The sequence below is a fragment of the Pholcus phalangioides genome, unplaced genomic scaffold (assembly GCF_987345545.1).
Source record: "Pholcus phalangioides strain wild (caught in Gottingen) unplaced genomic scaffold, Ppha-v1.0 ptg000009l_1, whole genome shotgun sequence".
Lineage (NCBI taxonomy): Eukaryota > Metazoa > Arthropoda > Arachnida > Araneae > Pholcidae > Pholcus > Pholcus phalangioides.
Genome location: NW_028301602.1, coordinates 53,817,651 through 53,840,394, shown reverse-complemented (window position 1 = coordinate 53,840,394; position 22,744 = coordinate 53,817,651). Strand labels below are relative to the sequence as shown.

At 36.9% G+C, this 22,744-nt stretch overlaps 1 protein-coding gene across 4 annotated transcripts in view; it reads right to left on the bottom strand.

The window, feature by feature from the left end:
* The window catches only part of LOC149083307 (inactive CLIP domain-containing serine protease A8-like), a 163,090-nt gene that overhangs the window by 48,785 nt on the left and 91,561 nt on the right, over positions 1-22,744 (bottom strand). The window contains exon 6 of one of the 4 annotated variants that reach the window (XM_089236542.1): positions 14,643-14,791. The exons of the other annotated variants lie outside the window; for them this stretch is intronic. Coding sequence (XP_089092668.1) covers positions 14,643-14,791 — 149 coding nt within the window. Of the gene's footprint in view, positions 1-14,642; positions 14,792-22,744 lie in introns of those variants that run through there. 4 annotated transcript variants of the gene reach the window in all.

Sequence of the window (22,744 nt, the reverse complement as noted above, 5' to 3'; positions counted from 1 at the left end):
AACTTAAGAAAATATTCATTTCCCGGCGTTTTATGAAATATGAATGTTTCTTACATTTCTGCTGAAAAGATTTCTAATGTTTATCAATCCGGGAAGTTACTCCGGCTTACGTACTATAAAATATTATATCTGTATGTTTATTAGAGTTTTTTTTTTCATGAATTTTACGTTCCTTAGCAGACATTGTTATAACGAGAGGCATGTTTTTTCGAATAGTGATGAGAATAACAAAAGGCTAAAAATAAACTACTGAATCCGATATGACTGGTGTCAACTAAAGAGTGGACATGACATTTTAACTTTTATTCTTTCTCGCACCAATTTTCTCAGAAGCATGTGTGTATTAAATAAAATAATAATACTTTTATAAAAAAAGGGATAAATAACATGAAAAAATGATAAAAATGTTAAAACTCATAAAAATGATAAAAATAACCCACTAGGAATTTTTAGCCAGCAAGACTTCAAAATGAAAGTCCTTTTTTTACTGTTTCTAAATCGCATGTTATATCGTGACTTAGAACGTGATCTACGTGAGTGGCACTTATTACTTTCAAAGGTCACGCTTAGAATGACCAACTGAACACATTATTCCGCCCTAACTATTCAGTGTGAATCCATTGTTTCTTTCATAAAAGTTCTCACAGTGAATGCTTTCCAAAATCAGTTTTTGGTTTCCAATCTTTAATTCCGACATATTCAATTTCTCGAGATGGACGAATTCTCAGCTGTTTTCTCTCATTCAATTTACTATCTTTTTACTAATTTTAACATATTCTATTTCAAATGAAATTAAATTTATTATTTCTATACATACAGAAAAAAAATTGAATTATGGGAAACATATATACCATCTAGAGAAAAATGCCTGTACCGACGATTAAAAAAATTACATTGTTATTAAGGGATAAATAAAATATTTATAAAATTAACAAAAAAATATAAAAAAACACAAGACAAAATTACTGATGTCAAATAAAAAATAAGCACAGAAAAAACACAATATATAAGGGAAAATTCTTAATTTATGATGAAAAATGCAAGAGAAACAAGACAATTTTACGTTCACATAAAATTCCAAGATTTAACGAAATGAAATGATTTTTTCAGCTGTTGTCGTAAAGTACTCCGGATATCACACTATAAAACGAAATGAGTTTTTATATATATAAGTTATTCTTCTTAGATTATTTTCACAAATTCAACAAAATGGGATACATGTCGTTCTTTTAGTTTTTCTTAGATTTCCACAGTGGTTTCAAAGGATTCAACCTAAACTTTGCGCTAGTCAACTAGTTGATTTGTTCTCCCACCCCCCAAACAAGAGCGACAATAGAGAAGGTAGTATGGATACAGATGATTGCAATATCAAAGATGGATAGACGAAACAAATACAGAGATGTTTGGTTTATGGTGTATGGATGAGATGAATAATGGTTTCTCAAAACTGAATTGTTCAAATGGATAAAGTATTCACGTAATTTTCGAATGATGTTCAATATGATGAGACTTAACAAACCTCTTTTATTATTTCAATGCATTAATTCCTTTTGACATATTTTCTTTGATTTCGTGATTTTTCCCCTTTTCAAATTACCGATTTTTGATTAAAAAAAAAAGACACAGTTGTATCATTTTCATCAACTTTTTTAACAGAAAATACTTTAACTACCGTGAGCTAATAAAATATGAATTCGATTATTTTACTCTTCGTATGCTCATTCAAACTTTTCCTTGGACTCATCATTCGCGACGTTTCAAAGAATTATTTTCCGATAAAACTTGCATTTTCGATGAAAAGATTTTTCGTCGAGGTTTCTTCCCGCTATCTTTCTATTGTTTATTAACCTATTGCCGCGAAGATACTTCAGCTTTAATGTTATAAAATATTATCTCTGTACATTTCTTCGTGTTTTTTCATGAATTTTACGAGTCTCAGCAAAATTACATCGGTACTTGATAACTCTCATATCGAATTGTTGAACATCAACGAGGTCACGAAACCCCCCCATACCACATTAAATACTCAATATTTCTCACCCATATGAGCGTTAATGCTGAGAGTAATACTTTGATTTAGACAAAATTTATCACTTTAAATTCACTTTGAACGTATACGCCTGATAAAAAAAATTTATTACCCATACCAGACTATTGAAAAAGACGATTAGGTCAACAAAATTTGGGCGTTCACTCTTAACTTCGAGAACTTTGATGTCCTATATTACGACACAATCTTGATCAATCGATGGGTTTGTAATCCAAGAATGTCGTTCAGAACGGGTACAAATTTAGGTGAAAAGACGGCATATATCATCAATATAGTGGAAGAGAAATTACATCAAGCACAAATATTATAGAAAGGCGTTTATTCAGTAAAATAATTATACTTTAAAATAAAAGAGGTCGATAAAAATGATTTAAAAAAACATTGAAAATGGTAATAAAGAAAAAATGGTAGAAAAAAATATTACAAATTTTAAAGAGGATGAATTTGAACAAAAAGTGTGTGGGAGACTGCCATGTGTCTGCCTTATCCACAGAGTAATAATACTTTATATCTTAAGTCTATGGCCTTATCCTTGCAAAGGACTATCAACAAAGATGGATGCCCAGAGAATGGAAGAAGGGGGTCATCGGTTGCTACAAGATCTGAGTACTATTGCTGAGTACTATCAGTACTTACTGTCATAATTTTATTTTCAGTGTTAAACTAAAAATGAAATTATGACAGTAAGATAATAAAATCAAATAGATAAAATAAAGAAAAAATTAAATTTTCGAATATAAGTTTGAATAATTGAATAGAGAATAAGTTGGATAAAGAAAAAATAAATTTTTAAGTGTTTGAAGTGAATAAAAAAAAATAAAATTGTTTATTCGGTCGTTTGAAGATTTTACATTTCTTAAATGATATATATATATCGGTAGCTATTGTCATTCGCAATAGTACTCAGATCTTGTAGCAACCGATGACCCCCTTCTTCCATTCTCTGGGCATCCATCTTTGTTGATAGTCCTTTGCAAGGATAAGGCCATAGACTTAAGATATAAAGTATTATTACTCTGTGGATAAGGCAGACACATGGCAGTCTCCCACACACTTTTTGTTCAAATTCATCCTCTTTAAAATTTGTAATATTTTTTTCTACCATTTTTTCTTTATTACCATTTTCAATGTTTTTTTAAATCATTTTTATCGACCTCTTTTATTTTAAAGTATAATTATTTTACTGAATAAACGCCTTTCTATAATATTTGTGCTTGATGTAATTTCTCTTCCACTATATTGATGATATATGCCGTCTTTTCACCTAAATTTGTACCCGTTCTGAACGACATTCTTGGATTACAAACCCATCGATTGATCAAGATTGTGTCGTAATATAGGACATCAAAGTTCTCGAAGTTAAGAGTGAACGCCCAAATTTTGTTGACCTAATCGTCTTTTTCAATAGTCTGGTATGGGTAATAAATTTTTTTTATCAGGCGTATACGTTCAAAGTGAATTTAAAGTGATAAATTTTGTCTAAATCAAAGTATTACTCTCAGCATTAACGCTCATATGGGTGAGAAATATTGAGTATTTAATGTGGTATGGGGGGTTTCGTGACCTCGTTGATGTTCAACAATTCGATATGAGAGTTATCAAGTACCGATGTAATTTTGCTGAGACTCGTAAAATTCATGAAAAAACACGAAGAAATGTACAGAGATAATATTTTATAACATTAAAGCTGAAGTATCTTCGCGGCAATAGGTTAATAAACAATAGAAAGATAGCGGGAAGAAACCTCGACGAAAAATCTTTTCATCGAAAATGCAAGTTTTATCGGAAAATAATTCTTTGAAACGTCGCGAATGATGAGTCCAAGGAAAAGTTTGAATGAGCATACGAAGAGTAAAATAATCGAATTCATATTTTATTAGCTCACGGTAGTTAAAGTATTTTCTGTTAAAAAAGTTGATGAAAATGATACAACTGTGTCTTTTTTTTTTAATCAAAAATCGGTAATTTGAAAAGGGGAAAAATCACGAAATCAAAGAAAATATGTCAAAAGGAATTAATGCATTGAAATAATAAAAGAGGTTTGTTAAGTCTCATCATATTGAACATCATTCGAAAATTACGTGAATACTTTATCCATTTGAACAATTCAGTTTTGAGAAACCATTATTCATCTCATCCATACACCATAAACCAAACATCTCTGTATTTGTTTCGTCTATCCATCTTTGATATTGCAATCATCTGTATCCATACTACCTTCTCTATTGTCGCTCTTGTTTGGGGGGTGGGAGAACAAATCAACTAGTTGACTAGCGCAAAGTTTAGGTTGAATCCTTTGAAACCACTGTGGAAATCTAAGAAAAACTAAAAGAACGACATGTATCCCATTTTGTTGAATTTGTGAAAATAATCTAAGAAGAATAACTTATATATATAAAAACTCATTTCGTTTTATAGTGTGATATCCGGAGTACTTTACGACAACAGCTGAAAAAATCATTTCATTTCGTTAAATCTTGGAATTTTATGTGAACGTAAAATTGTCTTGTTTCTCTTGCATTTTTCATCATAAATTAAGAATTTTCCCTTATATATTGTGTTTTTTCTGTGCTTATTTTTTATTTGACATCAGTAATTTTGTCTTGTGTTTTTTTATATTTTTTTGTTAATTTTATAAATATTTTATTTATCCCTTAATAACAATGTAATTTTTTTAATCGTCGGTACAGGCATTTTTCTCTAGATGGTATATATGTTTCCCATAATTCAATTTTTTTTCTGTATGTATAGAAATAATAAATTTAATTTCATTTGAAATAGAATATGTTAAAATTAGTAAAAAGATAGTAAATTGAATGAGAGAAAACAGCTGAGAATTCGTCCATCTCGAGAAATTGAATATGTCGGAATTAAAGATTGGAAACCAAAAACTGATTTTGGAAAGCATTCACTGTGAGAACTTTTATGAAAGAAACAATGGATTCACACTGAATAGTTAGGGCGGAATAATGTGTTCAGTTGGTCATTCTAAGCGTGACCTTTGAAAGTAATAAGTGCCACTCACGTAGATCACGTTCTAAGTCACGATATAACATGCGATTTAGAAACAGTAAAAAAAGGACTTTCATTTTGAAGTCTTGCTGGCTAAAAATTCCTAGTGGGTTATTTTTATCATTTTTATGAGTTTTAACATTTTTATCATTTTTTCATGTTATTTATCCCTTTTTTTATAAAAGTATTATTATTTTATTTAATACACACATGCTTCTGAGAAAATTGGTGCGAGAAAGAATAAAAGTTAAAATGTCATGTCCACTCTTTAGTTGACACCAGTCATATCGGATTCAGTAGTTTATTTTTAGCCTTTTGTTATTCTCATCACTATTCGAAAAAACATGCCTCTCGTTATAACAATGTCTGCTAAGGAACGTAAAATTCATGAAAAAAAAAACTCTAATAAACATACAGATATAATATTTTATAGTACGTAAGCCGGAGTAACTTCCCGGATTGATAAACATTAGAAATCTTTTCAGCAGAAATGTAAGAAACATTCATATTTCATAAAACGCCGGGAAATGAATATTTTCTTAAGTTATGAAAATTTTATTCATTGAGACATGTCAGAGACACGGTTTTCATACCCAATTCAACGTAAATACAGTTTAACACTAGAAAGACCACGTCGATTTTTCATAATGAAGCATATTAATTGCTGAAATCCCGCTAGCATTTGTCATTTCCAGTGGAGATCGTGATAAGTACAGAGTTATGCAAGACGTATCAAAGGATAGCGCTGTGACGGCCCAGAGAAAATTTTTTAGCCGTGAAGAGACCAGGAAAGCCTTGATCGGGATCATCGTTGTGTCCGTGATTATCACGTTATCTAGCCTTGCATTGAATGTGTACGACGACCCCAGCTTCAAATTTAGAGGAAACTGTTCTCGTTCCCAACCTCTTGGTGATGGTGTTTTTTTCACGAAATGTAATACAATTTATGACATTCGTGTTTTTGTCAATAACACACCGACGATAAAAGGAATTAATTTAAATTCCAGACAAATGTATAAACTTATCGAGCATGCTATCGATATCTTGATATGAATAAATATTTGAACTGTATAAACTTGTAGTCTGTCTCATTTTTTGAACTACGCGTGAAATTTATTCACATGACATTTTAATTTAAAAATATATTATTTAAGAAATGTAAAATCTTCAAACGACAAAATAAACAATTTTAAGTAAATAAAAATAAAATAACAAAAATAATGAAAAAACGATATATAGATGAATAGTAACGATAAAAACATAAAGAAAATAAAATGTTGACACAAAGATAATAAAAATCAAATAGATAAACGATGAAACATTAAAGAATGAAATTTTGAATGATTGAAAAATAAACGAAATGAAAATAATATGATGACACTAAGATAATAAAAATCAAATAGATAAAATAAATAAAAATTAAAATTTTTGAATAAAAGTTTGAATAATTAAATATAGAATAAGTTGGAAAGGCTTGAATTAAAAAAATATATATCAATGGAAATAAAGTGAACTAAAACAAGTGAAATAAATAATTTTTAAGTGTTTGAAGTGAATAAAAAATAAAATAAAAATGAAAAAATAAGCTAACACTGAAAATAAAATTATGACACTAAGATAACAAAATCAAATAGATAAAATAAAGAAAAAATTAAATTTTCGAATATAAGTTTGAATAATTAAATAGAGAATAATTGGATAAAGTGAAATAAATAAATTTTTAAGTGTTTGAAGTGAATAAAAAATAAAATAAAAGCCATGAATAAAGTGACATAATGAAAAACTAAAAGTAGGTTTAAATTTAAAAAAATAATATCAATGAAAATAAAATGTTCACACAAAGATAATAAAATCAAATAGATAATATAATAACGATGAAACATTAAAAAATAAAATTTTGAATGATTAAAAATAAACGAAATGAAAAAGATAATGAAATAAAGAAAATATTAAAAATTTTTGAATAAAAGTTTGAATAATTAAATATAGAATAAGTTGGATAAAGTGAAATAAATAAATTTTTAAGTGTTTGAAGTGAATAAAATAAAAGCCATGAATAAAGTGACATAATGAAAAACTAAAATAGAAATAAAATAATAAAGTGCGGGAAGACACAATATCTTTCTTATTTATGTGGTATAAGAAGTGATGTCTAAAGAATAAGCTTTTTAAGGGTGTAGTTACAAATCTCGTTTCGTTATGGAAGGAAATATAGAAATGTTGACAATGAAAACTTGTGTGTGGTTTTTTTTTTTTGTGCATATTTTTGGTATCTAATCTCTTAAAGATCCAAAGACGATGGGTAAAAATAATAACGCTTGGAAAGTGAGCGTTTTTTTTGGATCATGTTTGATTAACTTGGATATTTTTTTTATAAAAAGGGTCTTCTCGAAGCAGCATAATTTGAACACTAGTGGTTAATTAGCATCATCATCAACCACAAACGAACTATATCTTTTCAAACTTGAGATTTGAAAATAGCTAGAGAAAAATCTTGGTTAGTTTGGTGCCAAAATTGACATTTTCGCCGTAATTTGGAGACGTAATTTTTTCTCTTTTAAATTCATTTCTAATACAGCTTCATGTCCAAAGAGAAAATCGGGACGACATTTCATAAATTTTTTTATATAACGACATAGTGAATAATTTTCACGGAAGTTAAATATCGGTAGTGCTGCCATCTAGTATCGTCATCAACGTGGGTCACGTGATCGACCATCTTGAGAAAATTTTTAAAAATTTATTTAAAAAAATGGTTCGTGGAAAATAATTGAAAAACAGTAGATATGGTTCACAATATGCGCCCTTTTCACCAATAACTCCGTGGACGATCGTCGATCATAGGCACATCAAAATTAGGAGCGACGTTTTTTAAATCAAGGAACCCTCGCAGTTGGACGAGTAAGACCCCGCCCCTTTCAGTTTTACTTTGGATTTGAACTCCAAAGAGCGTATAGTAATTATCGGAAATTAGTTGATAACCACAGACAACATCCCTTGGTCAAGATAACGCTATGACCCCTTTTAGTTTTACTTTGGATTTGAACTCCAAAGAGCGTATAGTAATTATCGGAAATTAGTTGATAACCACAGACAACATCCCATGGTCAAGATAACGCTATGACCCCTTTTAGTTTTACTTTGGATTTGAACTCCAAAGAGCGTATAGTAATTATCGGGAATTAGTTGATAACCACAGACAACATCCCATGGTCAAGATAACGCTATGACCCCTTTTAGTTTTACTTTGGATTTGAACTCCAAAGAGAGTATAGTAATTATCGGGAATTAGTTGATAACCACAGAAAACATCCCATGGTCAAGATAACGTCTCGACAGTGACATAAAAAAATACCGCCATTTTGAAAATAAACACTGTCGACAGGTAGTCCGGTTCGAAATATATCGGTCAGGTAATCTGGTTCGAAGTCCGGCTAAAAAAAAAAAAAAACGCGCGAAAACATTTCCGGTGGCGCCATCTGGTGGCGGAAATTGACATTATCGCGGTCAAGCGACGCGTACACTACTCAAGTAGTTCTGCAGATTCCTTAGGCAAGTTCAGATCACGTACTAGATCATTAAGTTCACCCTGGGAGAATCGTTATGAATTAAAGTCATCTTCAGGCTCATAGACATCATCACTATCATTTTCGGAGATTGCAGCATTCAACATCGTCTGCAAAGCAGCGTTCTGTGAAGCAGCTGAAGGAACAGGGGCAGTCAGTTCTCGTCCATGTGGAACAGACATAATGGCTGAAGGAATGCTTGGATATACAATTTTGTTCTTATTTTTTACATTGCACCCCTGTACATTAATTAAGCAGAAGTAACAGTCGTTAAGGTGGTCTTTAGGCTCCCTCCACACCATAGGCATTGCAAACGGCATGCACTTTTTCTTTCCCTTTGTCCATAACCTTAACCTTTCAACACAATAGCGGCAAACTTTCTTTGGTGCCCATGCCTTATCCAGATCACCTAATTTTATTTCAAAATAAGCATAGTAAGCTTTTTTCACAAAGTCTGTTATATCCCCCTTCCTTGCTTAAGCACTACAAAATTTCCTCAAATGTAACAGAAAACATTAGGATTGTTCACACACTTGCGTGTAGACATTGTAAAACAACGAGACAGAAACTGAGAACAACTTGTGGAAATGCAAATAGAAAGATAAATAAACTGGAAATGCGAGAGTCTGACAGTTTTAATGTTACTTTTTGGACTCTTGCCAATTAATTCTCGCCAATCAGACTGCGTTCTAAAAGTGGTTTAATAAGTTAGCAAGTATCCAAAAGTGCACTTACGTTATGTGTGACAAACACGTAATGCTCTTAGCGATGAATCTTCAAAATCAACTCGGGTTGATTGCGAACGAGCTGTACGTGATGGAAGAAAACTAAGAACAGTTCTGTTATCAGCATAAAAAAGTCAGCTAAGGACAGTTATTAGTTTCCAATCATCTGATATTATGCAGACTAGTGTTACCATTAAAGAAAACTCTCACAAAATACAAAACGTATGGTTAGCTATATTTGATATTTACTTACTTTGTTTTCGTCAAGAAAGTGTAAAATGAAGAGGCGCTTTTTTCCTTTTTGGTGATAATCCTGCGTTTATAACCGAATGTAGTTTTGTAATACTGTATACGCAGTTAATAAAAATGTGGGTTCTGCCAAGCTCCACATTTGTCCCCTTTTTTTTTCAGATAAACGTCAAATAAGGAGAGCTGTCTTTCTCATATGGTGAGCGTCGTTAAAATCATTAGAATGTTCTGTGTTTTTACTTTCAAAGAGAGCCGAAATTGAGCTATTGAAATATGGTCAGTTGGGAAGCAGCCTCCAGTCACGGAAAGAACGCCCTTTTTTTTCTTCCTACCACTGTACCCAAGGCACAGTACCAACACCCTCCATTTACAATACTATTTGGTAAGCTAAGCCGGCAAACTGTAAACATGAAGGTTAGGCAATCATATATTTTTTTACAAGATATACGGAAGACTGGATGTTGTGAAGATTATTTATTATTTGAGATGTTAATTTTTTAAGGAAGTAAACTCATCTCTGCCTCTACCGGGAGTCGAACCCGGGTCCCTTGATTGCCGGACGAGTGCTCTGACCACTAAGCTACAGAGGAGATAGAGATTTTCCTTCGCTAGAGCGTATATGTGCCGAACGGAAAATCTAGCGAAGGAAAATCTCTATCTCCTCTGTAGCTTAGTGGTCAGAGCACTCGTCCGGCAATCGAGGGACCCGGGTTCGACTCCTGGTAGAGGCAGAGATGTTAATTTTTTAAGGAAGGAAAAAACTCATCTCAAATAATAAATAATCTTCACAACATCCAGTCTTCCCTGTATCTTGTATTAACAAGTGGAGAGCGACATTCATGTCATATATATTTTTTTACTTCAACGGCAGTCTGCGTGGAAAAACACAAAAAAAAAGCCAATATGATGTTTTGGACAATATATATGTTTAATAATTATATATTATTTACGATGGAAATGACGCATGGCACTTCCACACGTTTACGAAACGTGAATTAAAAAAACTTTTTTTATTTCCCCTCTTTCTATATTCCGAAATTCGTCGCCCCTCCGAGCCGCTTAGCCCCCCTGTAAATACACTACTGCCCTTATGTTTTCTATAACTTTCAATTCTAATTCTCAGATGGTTCAATGATGTTATTTGGGAAATTTCCTTACTTTTGTTTGTTCGTGGCAAGTCCTATTTCCATAACGGAAATAGGAATTAATGTTTTTTCAAGACCTTTTTGCTACGATATCTCTTCGTTTGTACATTTAAAATCTAAAATCCCTGGGTTTCTAGGGATTCTTTTGCCTCGTCACAAGTAGTGGTGGAACCCAGATCACGAATTACCACCCGCATGTTCTTATCTGATGTCAGTGTATAAGTGAGAAAGCACACACACACCTTCACAGTCGATCATCATAGTGACAGCTCTGTGATCATCCTCACTCTTGATCAGATTGTTACCTGCTTTTTTAGCCTCATAAGGTACATTGCAAGTATTACCTATTTTCTCATAAAGTTGTCCCAACTGCTGCACTTTGTCATCGTTAGTGGGAGATCTTCCTAGTGGACAGTCTGCCACTCCCCTTGATTGTCCATATCAACAGTATTATTTACCTGAGTTTTGTAACTCAGGTAAATAATATTGTTTTCGTAATATTTTTTTTGTAAAAACTAATCAGTTACCTGAGATTAGTGTTTTCAAAATTTTGTTCTACCGATAACATAGTACCAAGAGCATCACCAAATGCATTTGCATAGTCTGTGTTGTTATTGCTTGCATTTACAGGGAACACATCAGTGTAAGCACTTGCTACAACCTTGATGCTGTTGATATCATTATTGCCAATATTATTAATAATATGATATCATTATTGCCAATAATTAATCATTACAGACATCACTAGTGCTAGCTTGCACTTTGATTGCTTCATTTTCAGTGTTCTAATCATGTTTGTTTACATTAGTCACAATACAAATACAAATACAACGCCACAACAGATAAAATGCCTAACAAGGTGGCTGATAAAAAGATGCCCATAAAAATATGGTTGTCATACATTTCAAAAATACAGCAACCCAATTAAAAATGCAATTAACACAAATTATAAACAATATATTTACGTGAGAAAATATCATACAATGCCCATAAGAATACTTATGGTTGTCTTATATTCTAAGTATGGATAGAGCTTCTCGATTTACCCCAACATGTTTATCGTACTTCTTTTTAAACGTGTCAATTGTGTTACAATTTACTACCTCCGGGGGTAAGCTATTCCATTTATTAACAACCCTATTAGAGAAAAATTCCCTGCGACACCATAGCCTTGCATTGTTCCTCACCAATCGATAGTGGTGTCCCCTTGTAAAAGCAGTCGATTGGCGGTGTACTAAAAGTTCATGGTCCATCCTATCCATCCCATTGAAAATTTTAAACACTTCGGTCATATCTCCTCGACACCTGCGTTCATCCAATGTAAACATATTCAAAAATTGATGTCTCTCTTCATAACTCAAGCCCCGTGTGCCAATAAGGACAGGCGTAGCTCTTCTCTGCACCCTTTCAACCAAGTATGTGTCCCTCTGTAGCTATCGTCTACAAAACCTTACAGCATACTCCAGTCCAGGACGAACTAAGCCTCGAAAAAGCGGAAGAATTACTTTAGGAGAACGCGATGAGACCTTTTTGAAAATGAGAACAAGCATTCTATTCGCTTTTTTGACCACCGCTGAACAATGTTCAGAAAACCTAATCCGCTCGTCAATGAGAATTCCCAAATCGGTGACCCTAGTTGAATCCCGGATAGTGACACCATTCAACTCGTCAGAGAACCGTGGGTTGTTCAAGCCAAAATGAGCGACCATGCACTTATCTACGCTAAACGTCATGCTCCATTCATTTGCCTATGCTGCAATCCTGTTTAAGTTGGTCTGGAGCAACTCCCTATCGCTTTCATTCCCGATTACCCCCATTAGCTTCACATCATCTGCGAATTTGCTAGTAATCCCATCGATACCCTGATCGGGTTTGTCGATAAAGAGTGAAAAAAGTATGGGCCAAGGACACTTCCCTGAGGAACTCCACTTGTGACGTCTGTCCAACCAGAGGATTCTCCGTTCACCATAACTCGTTGCGACCTATCTCTTAACCACGATTCTACCCAATTCAGCAAGTTGCCCTGAATTCCAATCTCGTGTAAACGCTTCAATAGTTTGCCATGTTGGACCCGATGGAATGCCTTCTGGAAATCGAGGTAAACAACGTGGACATTTTTGCTCTTACCCAAAGCCTTAGTCACGTGATCATAGAAGCAAATTCTTTAGTTGCTCATGACTTCGCCTTCCTGAAGCCATGCTGATTATCCGACAATACATTATTCTCGTCTATCCACTTCACAAACTGCCTTTTGATGATAATTTCCAAAATTCTCGAGAGGGAGCTCGTCAAACTCACTGGACGATAATTTGACACCGCTTCTCTACTACCCTTCTTAAATATCGGAACAACGTTAGCAAGTTTCCAATCTCTTGGGACGATACCCTCAGCAACACTATTCCTGTATATCTGTGCCACTGGCCCCAACAATTCATTACCACATTCCCTGAGGACCCTAGGATAGATATCATCTGGTCCTGTTGCTTTGCTTGCACATACATTTCTTAGAAGATTTAGGACCTCCACGTCTTTTACTTGAATAACGTTGAAGGTCATGCAACACCCGTATATCGAATATCATTATTTCCATTAAAAACCGACGCGAAAAAGTCATTGAAAGCACTACACATGCCTACATTGCTCTCTACCCTAGAGCCTCCTATCGAGAGGGGGGCCAACTGTCCCCTTACATCCATTATTGACGTATCGAAAAAATGATTTTGGGTCAGAGCCAATGTTATCTGCCAACCTAGATTCCACTTCCTTTTTACTATCCCTTATCGCTTTCTTCAACAGTCTTCTTTTATCAGTAAACAATGATAGGTCACCTCGTCCACTTTTATACTCTCTGAATGCTCTTTTCTTTTCAAGATAAAGGTCCGCACGCTATCCGTTAACCATAGAGGGTGCGATGTACAAACACGCTTTTTTCGAACAAAGGGTATGACGTCATGCAAAACAGAGGACAGCTTCGTACTAAATTCTTCCCATTGACTTACCACCCCTACTGATTCCGGTCTTTGAAAACTTCCGCTAACCTTCTTCTCAAAACATCAAAGTTAGTTCTCCGAAAACAAGGAGCCAGTCTTTTGTTATCAACCTTGCCCGAGGAAAAGTTAGTGAAATCTGACGATACGATGATCACTGGAAGAAAATTCTTCCCCCACCGAAACATGTTCAACTAGATCCTCAGAACTAGTAAGAACTAAATCCAAAATAGCAGTACCCCTAGTGGCTTCTGATACATGCTGATACAAAAAATGTTCGAGCACCAACTTAAGTAAGAAACACCATTAGACATATCATTGGAATTATCACCATTTTTATCAATTCCTATTTTATCGCGTTACTATATCAACACCCTTCTTACTCTTTTTCTCCTTACTACGAGTTTTTATTATCTACACCATACTTACCATTTTCGTTCTCATTACCCTTGTCATTCTCTTAAAGTATGAGCATGAATCATATTCAATCCAACTAATTTTTGTGTTCGTGATACAACCTAACGTATTCTTCTTCAATCTGGTCATTAGAGGTTGCACCCTCTATCAACTCTGCTATTTATCTGATGCACAGATCTAAGTAATCTACCAGCCAAACAAGCAGGTGATCTGTCATTGTATAACGAATCATGAATTGCTTCCTCAGATGGAGGAACAAGAATTAAATTCTCAACATTCTTTAATAACATCTATCAAAAATTTATGTTTTTGGGATTGATACTTGAAATGATATCACTTAGTTTTGAAATGCAATCCTAAAAGTCGCTGTCCCCATCCAATGATTGAGCGTGAAAAAAAGGGCTTAGATTCCCCTGTTTCAGAAATTCAAATGCACCATCAGCAATCGAGCAGAGATACGATACAGAAAGTATAACACCACTTACCCCTCTTCACCGATCCAAGGCCCCCGTCAAAGACACCGTATGACCAGACTGTGGAAAGGGCTGAATAGCAAAGACGATACACCGTCGATGGCCTCGTGAAGACCGCCATAACGATTTCCCCGCCGTTGGATGCTGAGACAACTGAGGAAACATCCCTGCAGTAAGAAAGCAGGGAGTTGAAGCGTACGCGTAAAATTTTCGTGAAGGGGTTTGTGTCAGGTTCTTCAATATTCAATAATGAGCATTACCTTACTGAATGTAGCCCATCTCCAATGGGATAAACCATCAACACTATTGGAGGATAAATTTGGTCGGCAATGATGTTTAGCTACCTTGTACCTTCAGACGTTGATCAGCCCCCCCCCCCCAATAGGCGTGAACTGGTATTATGTTCAACTTGTATTACGTTCGTATTATTTGAGCCCTCAAAATGTTTCTAATAACTTTACGCCTATGTAATTAACACGAATTAAAGAGCTTAAAGCATGCCAAAATACAAATCGAACACAAGAAATATAACAGCCCTAATAAATATGAAAAAAAAAATTATAAAGATATACTTATTTATTTTTTACAGTTGTAAAGGATAAACTATTGTTTCTCGTTTGCGATGAAACCTCGGCAGTCTTCAAATTATACAACACATCCCGTGCTTAACCTCCCTCAAAGAATAAAAATTCCAATTATTTATCAATGTCTGAATATGACCACCCAACAATTTTTTTTTCTTTTGTTTTTGAGTGCGCTCCAAAGAAAGTTTGGATATCTCTGCTCTATACCATAAGAGTATCTCCACCAGATTGAAGAGTTGTTTGTGCTTCCGCCAAATTCTCAGTCTTCATTACTCAAAACTTTCACATCAGACCGCATAATGTTTTCAATAATCGACTGTCCAATCGTGGTGCTCTTGCAGGAAATGGAGACGTTTTCTTCTGTTAACCGCAGACAGAAAGTGTCGGAGCAGGCCGTCGGCTTCCATATCCCATGTGATTGAGTGTAAGGTGAACGGCGTTCAATGATTATTTGAGATGAGGCGTGGTAGCCCAGGTCGATAAGATACTCACCTAAAGTACCAAAGGAGTTCGATATCTCTTCCTCCTAACCAGATCATGGTCCACTGCTCTGTCTCAATGAAGACATTTTAGCTGGGTAGTCAAAGAAGATCATGCTGGAAGCTGTGCTTTGAACCATACGTGCAGTCTGTTTCTGTGTAATGCTTGTTATGTGTAGTGCTGCCACCTTCCGTCATAACGTGGTTTCTAACTATGAGTGGAGTGTAATGATTGAATAATTGTATCATCGTAGGCATGTTGCTCTCTGCGGCGAGACTTTTCAGTGGGGAGATCGGCTCGCATTCGCGCCTCAGAAGGGAGCCACAGAAAACCAATTTCAGTCGACCACCACAGTGACAACGGTAGGGATCTAACAAGTTCGATACCCGATTCGTTCTTGTCAGAAACTTTCCTGCCGCAGGGGTGCAACATAAACGGCGACAATATCACCACAAAGAAAAGAAACTACCGAAGGGAATACCCCCATCACACCTACCCCTTGATGAGTATAAAAAAAGAAAAATGTCGAACGTGGCTATTCGGAATCGGCATTGAATTGTAGATCCCATACAGGGCCGCCAATTGATGCTTGGTCACCCGGGGCAAGCGCGGATTTTTACGCCGCCTCGTAATGTGGAAGGAGAAGTTTCAGAATGAAATTTTCACCCCCTTGGGTCTAGCGCTAGGGGCACGAGATCTGCCTGCTCCCCACTAGTTGCGGCCCTCCCCACTCATCAGCCCTCGTGTATAGAAAATGACCATGGTGTAAAAAAACGATCAAACAATAATTCTTCATTGAGATATTTTCATTTGCTGCACCGTTGTCCATCTGTTTTTGTACAACTCTGGACACTCCCCGTTCCGCCCTGACTGTTCCTTATTAATATTTTATTTGTTGCACGTTGAGAACCAGTTTTTTTTAATACTAGCCTCACCCTCTAGCTGCAACAGCATCATGTTGCCATAGCGGATTTGCTTGAAAAACTGTAATAAATTGGTCACTGAGTACATGCAAATTTATGTTGAGAAAAAAAATCACTTGCAACAACATCAAAAACGAAAGTTACGGATTTTATCATGTAATCATCATTATATTTGGGGGAACGAAATTCGTAGGAAACACTTGTTTCAGGGGAAAAAACGGGTTTAATATATTACTATTAATAGAAACTTTCCTCACCCCCTCAAATCTTCCGCTTTCAACAGGTTTCTGTTGCATACCGTATAATTTCTTGATTATTTCCCATATGTCGTTTGGTTGACCGAATCCGGATGACAGGTGATTCACGAAATTTTGACGCGTGTTATTACTATAAATTTTTTTAAAATTCTTTTGCACCCACGCCCTTTCACTTTCCGGGTGCGTTCACCCGGAAAGTGGGTTCAATTCCCCGCAGGGACAGTTGAATTCTCTCACTTTCCAAAATATGTCTTCGCAAGAGCCAGTTGTTAAAACCTTCGTATGGTAGCGGAGAGTGACGTCATCCTTGTATAAAGTAGACTTGTTATCATTTTATTTGTCGATGTGCAAGATGCATCTTCTTTCTGCTGTAAAAATTTTATACCCAGTCAAATACGTTATTAGCCCTACTGGCATATGTGACGCATCGATTTTTGAAGAGAAGTTAAAAAGTGCGCACATCTTTTATACTCCAGCGAATGTGGTAACTGGCCCACGCTGAATAGGGCTTATAAGTAATCGCGAGTTTTGACATGTACTCGCTATTGCACAAGTACAGTATAATAAATAATTATCGCCAGTGGAGTTGGGTGGGAAATGAAGGCACCAATGAAGGTAAAGAACTTGTTTCTGACGTTCTACGCCCTGATTTGAACCCATGAACCTTGACGGTAATCTTCATAGTGGAAGACGAGCATCTTACCACCACGCCACTCACGTTCCATCATATTGGCTAAAAATTAACTAACAAAGCATGAATAGGAAAATACTCGGTACATATCGTACCGATTATTGTAATAGCATTGTCGCTATAACGCAAGTTCGTTTTAACGAACGTCGGCTGGAACGCAATGAATCGTCGTGACTATCAAATTTTACCCGTTGATCATAAACGTTCCCATATTCATATTTTATTAAAATATTTCGCTTGTAGTGAAATCACCGAAATATTTCGGCGACAAAAAGTGAATGCATGCAGTATGATATTTAATTGAAAAATGGTAGCGTAATAACTTTCCACGGAGCGCTTCAGGAATTATATTTCTAATTAAGTTCTGCGTGCAATCAAAAAACAATGAAGCACATTTCGCATGGACTAGATCCAACCGAGTGTCTTCACGAACTCTTCCTCGCTGAATTGAAGAGCCTTCATCGCTTCAAGATGCATATTCTGCCTCTTCAGGTTGTCGACTAGTTTCGACTGCTTTTTGAAAGCCGTCATCAGTTCCATTCTTTGTTTTTCCAGACGCTGACTTGCCGCGGAAACTTCTTCAATGCGTCGCCTACTAGCTTCTTGGGTTTCTTTGCCGACCCGCTCAGCTTCACTCAATTCGGCCTTGTATTTCTCGGTCTCTTCAGTGACACGACTCAGCTTGGCCTTCGCAGCTTTTTTATCGGCAATGGCTTGTTTTTCACTCTGCTTAAGAGCTCTTATCTCCGACTCCAGAGACGAGCATTTCATCTCGAGGGCGTCTGACCGCGATATGTGCTGCTGGACATCTTTCTCCAGCTTTTCTACGAGCTGCTGCTTCGCGCAGTTCTCCTTCAAGACTCTGTCTTTTTCCAGTTCAACTTCTTTCAGACGTTTTTCGAGCAACGTAACCACGTTCCCCTTTTCGAAGCATCCCTTGATCGCATTCTGGAGCTCTTCTCTCAACACTTCTACCTGAGCCGATAGCATGTGTGCTCGTAGTTCGTTCGAATACCATTCTGGAACATCGCAGAGTATTTTGGTGAAGCGACGATCGTCCTTAGCGATAGCCGACTTGAGCTTCACACTCTCATTACGGCCATCGATGGCACCCGATGGCTTTTTAGAATCAAACGACGAACTTCTGTGGTGGCTGGCAACGGTCGATGAGCCAACGCCGCGAAATCTAGATCGTTTTCCCTTTTCGAAGGCGACTTTCTCATCGAGGATCAAGGGAACAGCATCTTTTGATAGCTTTCTGCGGCTGTTATTAGGTTCACTCGAACTTATGACGTGGGTTTTCGGTTTGAGTTCATTACCAGTTTCGAGATCACTTGTATGATTTACATTCGTGACATTAACGTCTAGTTCGATTGGAAATGGTTCATCTTTAATACGCACTTTTTTTAAAATGATCTCCTCTGCTGCCGATTCAGCGCTGTGTCCTGCTATTTCGTGCTCAGATCGATCCATGGACGTGATTTCTTGGAAAACATATCATTCAAGTAGCAATAATATGAATGCGTTGATGCATTTTTGCTCTTCAGAGAATACTTATGTTGAACACGATCGAGTCGTCCGTGATCCACGGGTTACGTGCTCATCTACTTAAAGAAAACTGCGATGATACCATGACTTACGACATCATTTGAAAGTTTCCTCGTACAGTATCGTGAAAATTGCGCACCTACAGTCACTGTTTATATATATAAGATAGGAAATCCAGTTGATTTTGATACACATCCCCAAAACATTTATCACTGGTAGTGTCGCAAACAGGGGGAGGGGGTGAAAACATGGGCTCGTGCATCATATTGAGTGGTTGGCGAATTCTATGGGAAACAAAAATTAGGGTGAGTTTTTAATCCCTTCATAGCAGGACTGTGCTAATTTACATACCTGCTCCCTGAAAGAATTCATTTTAATGTCCCTGCGAATATCTAGGTTCCTCATGAACCAACGTGAATCAGTAAAACGTCTAAAAGTTTTATTCTCGAAAATCTGTAGAGTTTCAATGTTTTTCTCAGTGGAAAACCCCCACACTGGCGAGGCATAGGTGATAGAAGGACGGATCACTGAGTTATACACTGAAAAGCCAAACAAACTGGTCCACCTGCCTAATACCGTGTTGGGGCCCCCGCGAGCCCGCAGAAGTGCCGCAACACGACGTGGCATGGACTCGACTAATGTCTGAAGTAGTGCTGGAGGTAATTGACACAATGAATCCTGCAGGGCTGTCCAAAAATCCGTAGGAGTAAGAGGGGGTGGAGATCTCTTCTGAACAGCACGTTGCAAGGCATCCCAGATATGTTCAATAATGTTCGTGTCTGGGGATTTTGGTGGCCAGCGGAAGTGTCTAAAGTCAGAAGAGTGTTCCTGGAGCCACTTTGTAGCAATTCTGGGCGTGTGGGGTGTCGCATTGTCCTGCTGTAATTGTCCAAGTCCGTCGGAATGCACAATGGATATGAATGGGTGCAGGTGATCAGACAGGATGCTTACGTACCTGTCACCTGTCAGAGTCGTATCTAGACGTATCAGGGGTCCCATATCACGCCAACTGCACACGCCCCATACCATCATAGAGCCTCCACCAGCTTGAACAGTCCCCTGTTGACATGTAGGGTCCATGAGGTTGTCTTCATACCCGTACACGTCCATCAGCTCGAAGCAATTGGAACCGAGACCCGTCAGACCAGGCAACGTGTTTCCAGTCCTCAACAGTCCAATGTCGGTCGGTGTTGTCGGGCCCAGGCGAGGCGTAAAGCTTTGTGTCGTGCAGTCATCAAGGGTACACGAGTGGGCCTTCGGCTCCGAAAGCCGATATCGATGATGTTTCGTTGAATGGTTCGCACGCTGACACTTGTGGATGGCCCAGCATTGAAATCTGCAGCTATTTGCGGAAGGGTTGCACGTCTGTCACGTTTAATTATTCTCGTCAGTCGTCCCGTTCTTGCATGATCTTTTTCCGGCCGCAGCAATGTCGTAGATTTAATGTTTTACCGGATTCCCGATATTCACGGTGCACTCGTGAAATGGTCGTACGTGAAAATCCAAATTTCATTTTCTACCTCGGAGATGCTATGTCCCATCTCTCGTGCGCCGACTATAACACCACGTTCAAACTCACTTAAATCTCGATAACCTGCCATTGTAGCAGCAGTAGCCGATCTAACAACTATGCCAGACACTTGTTGTGTTATATAGGCGTTGCCGACCGCAGCGTCGTACTCTGATTGGTTCCATATCTCTTTATTTGCATACGCATGCCTGTACCAGTTTTTTTGTCTCTTCAGTTTATAAAAAATTGTATTATAAAAAAAAATATATATTAGTTCCCTAATAAGTTGATCTTCCTATCAATGGCTACCCCAAGGTATTTTAAACGAGGTTTCGGAACAAGTTTTACGTTTCCAATTCCTATTTGGTGATTAGGGCCAGTAGGAGAATTTTTTCGTTTATGCATCCACATAAAATTACACTTTTCTTGATGTGGATTTAGTCTAATGTCTTAATTTTCACAATAAGTCTCGACCACATCAAGGATCTTCTCTTGAAGTTTCTGGAATGCCTTATCCAAGTCCCGACAATGGGTAAGCAGGAAAACATCATCCGCATACTGACTAATAAGCCCACGTTGAGGACCCGGGGAATCATTCTCGTAAGGTGAGAAAAGCCGTGGACCAATCACGCTTCCTTATGAGACCGAGGCTCTGATTGGTCGCCGGGTGTAGAGTGTGTTCCCGATTTTTACCTGGAAATGTGTATACGATCTTTTAAATAATTCATAACAAAGTAAATTAATTTTTGATGAATATTCAAGTCAATGAGCGATCAAAGTCCTTTCCTTTTGTAACACACAGAAGAAAAAGATTTAATGGCCTGATTGGAAATGTTCTCAAAGCCAGCGGCTTTTTTAGTCACCAGATTTTTGATAATGCCATTTAATTCGTCAATAGAGGTAAGCGGGGCACACTCAGTCTAAGTCAAAATGGGCAGATTGTTTAATAAAAATGAGTCCATTTTTTGGCGAATAGTCGCTCGTACTGAAGCATCTTAGATACCATTCGGGGAGAATTGATTCTCAAGCGAATCAGCAAAGCCTCCGAAATTTCAGGAGGAGTAAACACAATGCCATAATTTTCACTTTAAACCTTAACGAAATTCTCCGTTTTGGGTTTGCATACTTTCAACGGAAGGACACCAAATGGATCCATTTTTCACATTTGCTTCCTCCAAAAAGGCCATAAATCGCTCATTTACTATAGACTACTCCCTCCTTACTAGATCTAGACTCCTCTCTATTTTTCTCTCCATTCTTGAAAGAATAACCTTATCCGACGCTCTCCTGAAACGTTGCCATTTCTTTCTCACCTCCTATACTTTTCCTGTGCAATAGAGTCTGAAGGAGGCCATATCTGTGACATTTTGGTTTTAGTAGTTGCAGCTTGTATTGCTATCTGTATATCAGTCGTAATTTTATTGACATTCTCTTCAATCTCGTCCACACTTCCCTAAACGAGATTTATCAGCGGCAGCGCCGCAAGAATCTGGGTATACTGCTCCCATTATGTTCTTCCAATATGTATAAGTGATTTCAGCATAGAAAAGAAAGACAATTTTCAGAACCAAAGTTTTATGAGGGGAATCAAGTATCGATGGGGAATCGACAGAGATCGATTTGTCAATATTTTTAGAAAGACAAAAATTGATTGTATCAGGCGTATGAAAAGGATGTGCCGGATAGTGTGTGAACACGAACAGGAAGAGTGAATCGAGATATTGTTATTTTGAATGTACCTATTTTATGCCACACCGGGGTGGAGTAAGGACGCACAAAAATCTCGCTGGTGCATAACAACGACGGAGCTCTGAAATTGTACCTACGGCTCAACAGAGGCGTATTAGCTGACTGATGCTGATTGGACTAGTTCACCGTTCTGAGGTGAGTGCATTCACTTGTTCTTGCGCAATGTTGAGATTTTGCCCCGCAGAACTGTCTAAGAAAGTTATAGGACCACATAATAATTTTGCAACATTGCTAGATAGAATTCAGGAGTTTAATTATAATGATCACGAAGCGCTACTGCACTTGCTCAATCGTCCGTGGCTTGGCTATTTCTAACGTAAACAAGAATCTCTGAACCCAGTAAACGAGGCCGATCGCCCCATAGCAGAAAAATTTGCA